The 12,427-nt window shown below is 41.8% G+C and overlaps 1 protein-coding gene across 1 annotated transcript in view; it reads left to right on the top strand.

Moving 5' to 3' along the window:
* The first annotated feature begins 1,114 nt into the window (after positions 1-1,114).
* The window catches only part of LOC128740660 (cyclic nucleotide-gated cation channel subunit A), a 177,521-nt gene continuing 166,208 nt past the window's right edge, over positions 1,115-12,427 (top strand). Inside the window, exons 1-2 of the mRNA XM_053836222.1 lie at positions 1,115-1,212; positions 10,365-10,743. Of these exons, the coding sequence (XP_053692197.1) occupies positions 1,115-1,212; positions 10,365-10,743 (477 nt within the window). The remainder of the gene's footprint in view (positions 1,213-10,364; positions 10,744-12,427) is intronic.

Raw genomic sequence — 12,427 nt, forward strand, 5'->3', positions numbered from 1 at the left:
TTGTCGATTCGAAATAAAAACTAACTGTCGGAATAATATATTGAAAAACATTACCGGGAAGCTGCCCGAATGATGAGTATCCATTTATACTATACCAAAACCGAAAATTGCGAAATCGCAAAGATAACATTTTGCCATTTCCACAATCGAGAAGACGTTAAGCATCGTGCGAAAATCCCGTTCGATTTCGATTTTCGCCATTTTTTGTCCATCTTGTCTACGCTTGGTACACTTAAACTCTAATATCCCTTTCCTGTCTCTCTCTTCTTTTTTTTTCTTTCCACCTCTATCTAGTGGTTCCAGATTAGCAACCCCATCTGCGTTGGCGGGCAGTCGTGAAACCGTTGGCGATGATATTGTTCTGGTGGTGCGCCGGAGGACAAAAACCGACTAGCACGATACGGGCCATTTGCCAAGTCGACAATCGTGCAGCGGCAGCCAGCAGCAGACAGTCCGGAGCCCGCATCATTCATCTGATTTCGAAAACTGAAATGTAACAACCTTGACCTATATTGCCGTGTGCTACACGTACTCACGTATGACATGCGAGTGTTGACAATGCAAGAAACAATTTGCAATCGGCATCCATCCATGCTAGTTTTCCTCCGGTTTTACGAGCAAGCTGAAAAGTGAAGGAAAACAAGCCGTCAAAATTAAAACACAGCCATTTGCTGCTGGCGGTGCCTGGAAGAGCTACTAGTGATTTCGGGTTGTTATCAGTTGTGCGGAACCTTTGTGTGTTGAAATTCCGGATCAGTGCAAATCGAACCGTTGAATCGTGCGGCGGTGGGCGTGAGTGTGGGTGAAAAGTGAAAAATCAGAGCAGGAAAATTGAAGTGATATAGGGAAGAGATTTTTTTTTCTTGTTTCAAGAGTGAGTGAGTAGTGACTCTGCGAGTGAAGCTAGAGCGGAAAATTTGCTTAAGGGGCAGCTCAAAGTGCTGTCCTGGGCGGGTGTTTGTGTTTCGCACAAGTGTCTGTCGGGTTGGTTGTGATGGAAAATGGAAGAATGAAAAACAAATATATGGGTGGGTCCGGGAGCCGCTGGCTGTTGGCGCTGAGCAGTGCAATGTGCTTTTTCTAATCTTGAAACTGATTGATGAAATGACTCGATATGTGGACCTACATGATGGCAGCGGCCCGAGGTGACCGGGCAATGTCATCTATCTCACAGCGTCATCAGAGCAATCGGAATGATTTCGATTCACCCAGGTTAGTTATTTAAATGTGGTCACATACTTATTTGAATGTTAACTTAATGTATAAAATCACAAATAATTTCTCCTTGTGCTTCAGTAATTCGGGGTTTGGGGAGGAAATTAATTTTAATGCTCCATTTAAAAAAGAATAATAAAAAAAATCGAAAAAAACATGTGAGACATGATTAATAAGGCCATTACAAATATTTTAAAAAGTGTTTGTCCTTCCAGTGTTGGACCACTGAAGGGGGGGGCGAAAAAAACAAAGTGAATTTTTTAATCGAGCAAAAAAATTTGGATTTTAGGTATTTTTATTTTAAGTTCAAACGTGAAAACCAAATCTATTCTTGCTTTTAATATATACGTTATTTCCATTTCCATGCAAAAATCTACGAAAAAGAGACAAAAACGAAAGATAATTTTTTTGGCCGATTTTCGGAAATTCCGCTGTTTGAATTTCCATTTCTGTTTCATGCTAGAAGCGTTAACTCAACTCGTATACTCATTTTTCAAGTTTTTCAGGCTGTAGCTTACTTACTTACTTATGTGTCCATGTCCGCCGGTCCGGCAGAACAAAGGGATGAAATCAGAGATCTCCACTGCTGACGGTTACCCGCCATGGCTTTTACCTGTCGCCAGGACAGGTTCTCGTCTACAGCCCGGATGTCGTTGGCTAAGCTCCGTCGCCATGAGCCTCTGGGTCCGCCTCTTCTACGCTGTCCTTGTGGATTCCAGTCGAGTGCTGCTCTGCAAACCTCGTTCGCTCCTTTCCTCAAGGTGTGTCCGATCCACTTCCACCTACGCTCACGAATTTCTGTGGCTATCGGCCGTTGATGACACCGACGATGGAGTTCCTCATTGGATATCCAATTATCAGGCCACCAGGCACGAATAATATATCGCAGGCACCGGTTAATGAATACCTGCAGTTTTTGCGTTGTCTCCGCTGAGCACCACGTTTCGCAGGCATACAGCAGTACGGATTTAACGTTTGAATTAAAGATTCGGGTTTTCGTACGTAGAGTGATCTGGTTTGAGCGCCAAATGTTTCGCAGACCTGCAAAGGCACCCCTGGCCTTCCTGATCCGTGTGGCTATATCAGTCTTGGTACCACCATCGGGCGTTGTTTGGCTACCAAGATATTGAAAGACGGCTACCTGCTCAACTTGTTGTCCCGCTACTGTAAAGTTGGTTGAATTGTCAGTGTTCACTACCATAGACTTAGTTTTCGCTACATTGACTGTGAGACCTGGTGCCTGGGAGCTCTCGGAGAGGTCGTCTAACTTGCTCTGCATATCGTTTCGGCGTTGTGCGAGCAAGACAATGTCGTCGGCTAGGTCGAGGTCATTTAGCTGCTCCATCGTTAGAGGATTCCAAGGCAATCCTCGATTTGGTCTACTGTCAATTGCTCCAACTAATATCTCATCCATAACGATGAGAAACAGAAGCGGTGATAAAATGCAGCCCTGTCTCACGCCAGCAGTAACCCTTATGGGGTCGGACAAGACGCCGTCGTGCAAAACCTTGCACGAGAACGCCTCGTACTGAGCCTCGATGAGATGGACTAGCTTATCTGGAACTCCTCTACGCCTAAGTGCGCCCCAGATGTTTTCGTGATTGAGTCGGTCGAACGCCTTTTCGAAGTCAACGAACACCAGCAGAAGAGAGTCCTGGAATTCGTTGATCTGCTCCAATATAATGCGGAGCGTTGTGATATGGTCTACACATGATCGGCCAGCACGGAATCCAGCTTGCTGCCGCCGGAGAGTAGCGTCGATCTTCTCCTGAATCCGGTTGAAGATTACCTTACAGAGTACTTTGAGAGTAATACAGAGCAACGTGATGCCACGCCAGTTACCGCATTCCGTTAGGTCTCCTTTCTTAGGGACTTTGACCAATATGCCCTGCATCCAGTCCACCGGAAAAGTTGCGGTTTCCCAAATATTGCTGAAAAGCTGATGCATCATCTGTGCTGACAAAGATGGGTCAGCTTTGAGCATTTCGGCTGAAATACGATCTATCCCTGGCGCTCTATTGGATTTCATACTCTTGATGGCTGCTACAATTTCATCCAGCGATGGCGCCTCCGAGTTCACGCGATTTATTCGACGAACTGTAGGCGTCGTACGCTGCTGGTTTTGTTGGTCTCTGACATTTGAAACTCGGAAGAGTTGTTCAAAATGTTCAGTCCATCGCTTAAGCTGTTCTGTACGGTCAGTCAATAGCTGACCAGCTCTGTCCTTTAGCGGCATCTTTGTATTCATCCTGGCACCACTAAGGCGGCGAGAAATATCGTACAACAAACGGATATCACCATTGGCGGCGGCGGTTTCTCCTTGTTCGGCTAGGGAGTTAGTCCAGGCTCTCTTGTCCCGCCTACAAGCACGTTTAATAGCCCTCTCCAGTTCGGCGTATCGTTGACGGGCAGCTGTCTTAGCCGATCTGGTCCGCGCTCGCTCAATGCCGGCTTTCGCCTCTCTCCGCTCGTCGATCTTCCTCCAAGTTTCATCCGAAATCCACTCCCTCCGCCCACTGCGCGCTTTGCCGAGGGTTTCATCACTGGTCGTGATGAAGGCGTTCTTGATGCCGGTCCATTGCTCTTCGACGGTTCCACCAGATGGCAACTCCGAGGCTCGAGATTCAAGTTGTTCAACAAAGGCCCTTTTCACCTCAGGATTCTCCAATCGGCGGACGTCGTAGCGGCACCCAACTTTCTCCTCCCGTCGTTGGACACGTGCGACGCGCAGACGTATCTCAGCGATAACAAGATGATGGTCGGATGCAATGTCAGCGCTGCGTTTGTTGCGTACATCAAGAAGGCTCCTTCTCTATTTCCGGCTGATGCAGATGTGGTCGATTTGGTTTTCTGTTCGGCCGTCGCGGGAAACCCACGTGACTTTATGTACTGGTCTATGGGGGAAGAGCGATCCACCAATGACCATGTCGTTATTACCACAGAATTCTGTAAACAGCTCCCCGTTTTCGCTCATCTCTCCTAGGCCATGGCGTCCCATGACGCGTTCAAGGTCCGCGTTGTTTGAGCCAATCTTCGCGTTGAAGTCGCCCATGTGAATTTGGATGTCCCCCTTCGGGATTTTCTCAACCACGCTGTTCAGCTGGCTGTAAAAGCTCTCTTTCTCCTGCAGGTCGGCAGCATCTGTTGGCGCATAGCACTGGATTGCCGTAAGGTTCCTAACCCGTGTTCTAAATCTGGCAACGATTATTCGCTCATTTATTGGTTCCCACTTCATCAGGGCCGCGTGTGCCCCTGGGCTCAGTAGGAATCCAACTCCTCTTTCTCGAGTAGCATTTTCACCTCGTATGCCAGAGTAGAGCAAGACTTGCCCGGATGATGTCCTGTGTTCGCCAGTACCCGGCCAGCGGACCTCGCTCAGCCCCAGGATTTGAAGCTTCAGGCGGCTAGCTTCCCTTGCAAGTTGAGCCAGCTTGCCCTGCTGGGCAAGGGTCAGTATATTCCATGTTCCGATTCGTGTCCGTGTTTTCATGCTAAAGGTCGTTGCCAATAATCCGGAGAGATTTCTTCTTTCATTTTCATTAACTTTTTGTGTGTTCTGGTACAGTAGGCTGTTAACCTAAGGTCCTTATCCCGCTGATAGGGCTGCCATCTTAATGTGGGCGGGAGCCACTGTGCCCCCTTTCCTGTTAGCATACGACAACCGAAGTTGCGTACCCCAGCCGGCACCTCGTGGAGGTAGGAATAGGAGTTAATGAACAGAGGTTATGGAATGCACATGTTCACCCTTTGCCAGCCTTCAGGCTGTAGCGCCCAAAGACAATTGATTTTATCAAAAAAAAAAAAAAAAATTAATTGATTTTATCAAAAAAAAATTAACTCATATCCCACAAATTATTTTTTTGCCCCCCGATTTTTCAAGCTAATTTCCAAGGGGGCGGAGACAAAAACTTTTGAAATGATTTGCAATAGTCTAATTAATCATCAATATAATGAAAAATTTGATATCAATCTTAACAGCAAGGTTCGTCGCTTTCGTAAAAAATTCAAATCGTTTTTCAAACTTATGATCAAATCAGTTTTAGTTGGTGACTAATTGTATGCAAGAATAAAATTTGTTGACATTGTAATAGAGGTGATCTTTTGTGTAATATCTGGTGCTCACTTCATTGAACATCACAACTAGTGACAGAAATCCATTTGCATTAAAACTTACCAAGAGTAGCATTGTCCAAGTAACAATTTTACTTTTATTACGCCTTTTTTCATAAATTTTATGTCCAAAATTGTCTGACCAAAAATACTTAAGGTGTTCCTTGTGTTATCAACAATGTTTTGGCAATAAAAACAAAATTGGGAGAAATCAAAGTTTGTACTCAGAATAACAGATGGATTACTGCTAAAAAAATCGCTTTCCACTAAATCCAAATTCCAAATTTGCGTATCGATTCGGAGCAAGTTTCTCCGTTTCGAATGAAAATTTATTCACTTGCTTATAGCATAGTAATCAATTTAAAAGTTATGAGTTTCCTATGAATTTGGGCCCTTCTGTGTAAAAATCATGAAATAATATTGAAATTCAATAGTCAGGTTTTTTTGTTTATTCCGCAAACCTCATACGACCGAAGACAGCGCTCATCGGGCCTAGTACCAAAAATTAACTTCGATGAATTAAAGCTGTCTCCAATTTCTTTTAGCTTCAACGTCTTGATATTTTACAACCTTCGTTTCTATCAAGTTTCGTTAGGTATTTGTTAAACGGTGTTTCCCAGAAGCTATCAAGAAAGTTATTGCGGCAATTTGTTTCATTCACGTCTTGAAAGCATTTTGAAAACTATACGAAGTTGAAAAGTTCGCGACTTCGTAGCGGTATTCATGCGGCTAATGACGTTGTTATAATTTTGTGAATAAACCCCTTGATGTCATGGTATTATATGAGTCTTTTTTCTACGATTTTTTACCAAATGCGCAAATCAAATTTGTGACCCAATTTCTGTGGAGTAGATATAGAAACCAGTGCTTACGAAACTTTTTGGCTATCTAATTATTTTAGTTCAACATAAAAAAAATTATATTTGATGTAGAGTTTAACTGTAGCAAAATTTAAAAACAAACTTATGAATTTAAGCCTCATGAATAGATTTTAACGCATTTTGTTAGCAATTTGTCAGTAAAACTTTACTTACCTCCGAGCAGCACCTAAAAGGCAAAATAATATTAAACTGTTCTAGAAATCGCATAACTTCTTGATCTTGTTTTGGCTGACATACAGTACAGTACAGTAGTTAACGAAAATTAATATCAACATTTTACTCCTTTAAAACCAAACGAACAAGTACTTGTGTTATTTGATTAATAAAGCAATAATGTGACTGAAGTCAGAGTTTGGAATAACGTAATTCAGTTTTATTAAGGTATGTAAAATGCAGTAGCATAGGAGATATTAAAAAGCATTTTATAAGAGATATTGAATGTCATTTTAATGCCATAATAATAAATGATAACGTAATCAGTTGTTAAACTTATTCCAGCTAGAACCTACTCCTATATCAATGCACGAAAGTTATCGTAAATAACTCCTAACAAATTCGTAAATAAAAAAATTCGTAACAAAATCGTAAATAAAACCTAATAAAACGCACACAAATGGATGTTTCATCGTTTATAATGATAGTAGCTGATAAACATACGATTTTCAGCACAAAGTTGTATGGAGCTGATCGTGTTATCGTATAGAAATATCTATATAAATGAATCGTTAACATCCCAAGCAACGATGTGAGTTTTATTACACTCTTATGGCGGGTTTCAAGGCCAATTTTGGTCTTAAATGCCGTCATAAGAGTATAATAAAACCAAATTGTTACTTGGGATTTATTCCTCTATGCTTATGTTGCCTCCAAAATAATACGCATGAGCTGGTACGAGCTGGTTCGAACTTCGAAGTTCGAAAACAGACACTGAGGAAGCCTGCAAGTCGTAGGCGAAATACGTATCTGTCGTGAATAAAATACACATAGTAGAATTAAATTGGATAAGTTTTCTTATTTTCTATTTTTTAGGCCCAATTGTTGATTGGTTTTCGAGTTATTAAGAAATTTGTATATCATTTCTATAGAAGCCCCCCCTCTTAAAGGGTAGAGGGGTCCTAATTCCCCTCCTAAAGAGGGGAGGAGTCTCAATTCACCATAGAAAAAAAATTGCCTGCAAGAACACTCACATGCTAACTTTGGTTCCATTTGCTTGATTAGTTCTGGAGTTATGAGGAAATTTGTATTTCATTTGTATGGGAGCCCCTCCTCCTAAAAAGGTAAGGGGTCCTAATTCATCATAGAAAAAAATCTTGCCTCCAAAAACACCCACATGCCAAATATGGTTCCAATTGATTGATTAGCTCTCGAGTTATGAGGAAATTTGTATTTCATTTGTATAAGAGCCCTCCCTCCTAAAGTAGGGAGGGGTCCTAATTCACCATAGAAAATATTCTTGCCTCCAAAAACCTTCACATGACAAATTTGGTTCCATTTGCTTGACTAGTTCTCGAGTTAGGAGGAAATTTGTATTTCGTTTGTATGGAAGCCCCCCTCTTAAAGGGGAGAGGAGTCATAATTCCCCTTCTAAAGAGGGGAGGGGTTTCAATTTACAATAGAAAAAATTCTGGTCTCCTAAAACACCTACTTGCCAAATTTTGTTCCATTTGCTTGATTAGTTCTCGAGTTATGCAGAAATTTGTGTTTCATTTGTATGGGAGCCCCCCCTCTTAGTGGAGGGAGAGATCTCTAACCATCATAAGAACCTTCCCTGGCCCCAAAAACCTCTACGTGCAAATTTTCACGCCGATTGGTTCAGTAGTTTTCGATACTATAAGGAACATCCTGACAAACAGACAAAAATCCATTTGTATAGGTATAGATTTGTTATTCGGAAATTATTGTCATCATAGTTTGAAAACATTATGACCTTTGATTTCGATTTTATTCAAAGAGTCTGTTTCGTGTTTGTACGAAGATAATTTTTATCTAATCCGAAAGCATTATTCGTATTTATTCAGAAAAACATGGAAAGATGGTGCGTCGGGTTTCACCTTCTAGTCTCAAAATCTAGCGTTAGATTAGATTAGAAACACAAAGTTCTAGGCTATGATTTCAAAGTTATCTGCAGAGCCTAGGAGTTGGCTAGCCTTGGTGAAAATCGTGCCTCTCGTGCCTCTTTGCCCGCTCGTCGAATCACCCCCTCAAAAGTGATGTTAAACAGGACAAGTCGTCATTTTGTCTCAACCCTTGCCGCATCTCGAAGGGAATATGCACGAAACACATCACACAATTCAATGTATCTCTGACCAGTCATGTCAGTTTATCTGGAAAACCGTGTTCGAGCATTATCTGTCATAGCTGGTCTCGATCGACTGTATCATATGCTGCTTTGAAATCAATAAAGATGTGATGCCAGGGCAAGTAGGCAATTTTTGATGTAGGACTATGTCTCAGGAAGGTAGCTGGTACAGGGGGTAACCTAATTCCAAAAAATTAAAAAATGCGAGCGTCACGAAAAAATTACAGATTTTAAACGCTAATAGCTCTGCCAATTATGAATGGATTTTGCTGATTTGAATACCAATCCATTCATAATGGATGTAGCAATTATGTGGTTTTTATTACAATTTTCATTTTCAATCACTAAATAGTGAAAATTAACGAAAAGTTTCAAGGTTAAATTTCCCCATACATTTTTTTGTGAATACCTTGCTTCATAGGCAGGGGCGACAGTTAAACACATTATCTGTTTAGTGGTTTCCCTTTACAAAAAAAATAAACCCTCCCCCTCCCCGTCCCAACAAGTCGAAGATTCTTCACGAGGTTAAAACCTATACCATTTTGATATCTGTGCTTGGGAACCACCCCCTTTTTCCAACCGATTCTATCCTTTGATTAGCTTAGTCCAATTTGATATGAAAGTAAAAACATTTGTTGAAGTGTAAAACCGCCTCTTGCCTTCAACTTATTTTTTCTTTAAACATTGAATCTAGTCCAACTTGGTGTTCCAACCAAAACAGCACGAAAACGTCGTATTGCTTCATGAGATGTTTCTTCAGACACTCGGTCACGTGAATTTTTTCGTCACCACGGGTCCCGGTTGCAATAAAAATGTCGCATGCCAAGCAACAAGCACAGCTAACCTGCCAAACTACATAATTCTTAACGAATTTCGACAGTTTCATATGCTTGAGAATGTCTGCCACTTTTTCCGTTCCAGTTGCCTTATAAAACTCCTGCTCAGACAGCTGTTTCATGTCTTCTGCGTTGACGTAGGTTTCGTCATCCATTCTCACGCAATCCAGTTTTGTCAACATCGTCGTGTACTGCTTCCGGGATCGTGTTTTATTTATCGTCGCGATTTGGAGTCACTACTTATAAGAGTTAACAATTCGGGTTGTTTATTTAGTTTGACGTACAGTTGTAGACGACGCTTCTAGCATGTTTGCAAGATCTCGGACTGAGAAGTTATAGTTACTATATAAAGTTTTCCGGATAGAAAACCAGGCAAATTGACGTCCCTGATTTTTGAAATTAAATTTGAAATTATGGAGAAATGTGCAGGTTTTTACAGAAAATAATCGCCGGATTTTGACGTTTAAATTGGCTCCCGATTTTGTATTCGCCGAACTATATATATAGTAACTATAGGAGAGGTTGGAATTCAGCATAAAAGCCCTGGTCACTGTTTTGGACAATTTTTGATTTACCTCTGATCCAGACACCCTGGCTATCGACAAACGTTCCCCAAAGAGTTTTATTACGTTGGCGACAGTTGAATCGGTTACTTTTAACAATTAGGATTTTCGTTGTACGCGTTATAATCAAGGTTAAACCCACTAAATGTTGATCGTAACATCCTTAATTCTAATCACTTTAATCGAGAACGTCGTTTACAACGAAAGAAAACAATAGAATTACTTGAAAAATAAAATAATTTTTACTGAAATACGAGAAATGCTTGACACATAATTTTCCGGATTGCAGTTACAGTTAAAATATCTGTTTCTGTTAAAAATATCTTTCATTGTTCTAGATACTTCTGTAGGTAAAGTAATTTCTGTCCTTCACATTTCACCATCCAATAGCAGTTATAATCAGTTGAACATAACGATGCTAAAAGTTCATCCTTTTGTATCTTTTATCCTTCCCTGAAAGCATCTACCACTTCAGCCGGGTTCAGCGTCCGCTGTACAACACCTCGAACCGTTCGGGAGGCCTCTGCAATGGGCCGATTACGATCAACACCACTCCGTTCGGGAGTAACACGATATATCAGAACTTTAACCCGTCGACAGTGGGTAGCATCAGCAGTGTGGCAACCACTCCAAGCTTATCGGCAACAACGACTCCAGCGGGCGGACAGCTCAGTTCCACCGTTTCTGGTCAGCTTCCGTTCACGACCCGCAACCGCATCGAGGTAGCCTCCGATCATCACAGCGGCGGTTCGATGCCCAACAGCAGTAACATTAACAACAACAACAAAAATAACCACCTAAGCCAGGCTGTGATAGAAAGCGAGAGAGGTGACTTTCTGGTGAGTACCATTTTTTGGTTTTGTCCTGTGGATTGCTCTAACGGATGTCCTTTTACAAAAATGCTATTTATAATTGACTGTTGAAACTGTACCATCTACCATGGCATGGTGGAAACTCGCTGAAGGTGAACAGCTCACGAAAAACGGGATGGGGACGGACATGTCATTTGGTGTCTGGTATTCAATTTCAAGGGTGATGTCAAGCTTGTTTTCGGCGGTTGCGGTCAGAGAACGTTGCCATCGTCTCTGCAGTTGACTTTGACTTGCCTTGACGTTGAAGTGGGCGTTTGGCGCGGATGGTTAACGAGTCACTACTCTTTAGCTTGATATCCTCCATAGTTGTGTGAGCAGAGCACACACAACACTGACAACGATTTTCACCCACGCTTGAAAAAGGGGAGGAGGGGTCTACACTCGATCCGTTCTTGCCATATCGACGCCAATTGGAGCTGACGGCTGCGAGGCGACAGGCAGGCGGTGGTGGTATGGTGCTTGACTACAGTTTTCTCGTATCAATTTTCCGTGGCGCACTTTTCGCTCGGTCAGTGTGCGTGGATCGTCAGCCACCATCGCAGTAAGTGTCAGTTTCCTGTTGGCGGTCATTTTCACCAGACCGGTTCGGTAACGTACAGTATCCTGCTTGAGTCGGGTGGAATATGAAAAACAAAGCACGATGCCTATGGATGATTAGTTTTGCAAGTTTGCCATGTTTTCCTAAGGTTTGCCATACTAACTTGTAACTATATGGAGTGGACGTAACTGTTATTCCAAGACTTTTTACGCACCATTGTTTTCAAAATTTAAAATGATTCTTAAAAAATACTGAATTTTCATGCACATCAAATACATGAATCAAATTCCTCATTTGTTTCAGGAAAACGAAGTGAGTTGCTTTATCAAAATCGGAAAAACCGTCAAATTGCACATCCGAAAAATACTTTTAAATTAATTGAATAGCTGATTTGATGCCACCACTACTCACCGTCAGGGCAGCAGTCGCATAACAGCTGCAAAAATATTGAACATGAAAAACTCAAAATCCCGCACAAGCGAAGCGAGATCTGGTGCATTGTTAAAGCAAATCCCGACGGAAATTGCACCGTCCAAAGTTTCCTGTACCGAAATAAACTTACTTATAAAATCACGTGAATTGCTTGGAGTGTGCTGGTTTTGCTCGCTCGTTTCTCGCTCAGCAAAATGGTCGACTAACCGCCATATTTGTGAAAAAAAAGTTAGTAGGAATACACTGAGCGCGGAAATTGTGTTCCCTGCTGATGGCCTTCCAGTGCATTACGTTCGTTTGCTTACGGTTTGGTACATTTGAGGTTGTTCGGTGGGGTTGCTGGAAATCCACTAGAGGTCGGTTGTTACTATTGTAATTCCGTTTTGTTTGGCTTGTGGTTTGTAAATCAACTGTGAAAAGCAATTTTACAATGCGCGGTTTCTGCCAAACAATGCATGAATATCAATGCGAGTACTGATATCGAATGTGATTTAATTTAATTGAATTAGTCAACATAATTAATTTTGATCTAAGCCAATAGAAGCTGGTATGCACATTCGAGCTTGCTAGCATCTCGGTTTGAGGGAAACTGAGAATGCACTTTAGTGAACCACATGAGTAATCAATTTTTTAATGAATTGATGCACAACCTATGTGTTGTTTACTCAGATATTCAAATGT

The sequence above is a fragment of the Sabethes cyaneus genome, chromosome 3 (genome assembly GCF_943734655.1).
Source record: "Sabethes cyaneus chromosome 3, idSabCyanKW18_F2, whole genome shotgun sequence".
In the NCBI taxonomy this organism is placed as follows: domain Eukaryota; kingdom Metazoa; phylum Arthropoda; class Insecta; order Diptera; family Culicidae; genus Sabethes; species Sabethes cyaneus.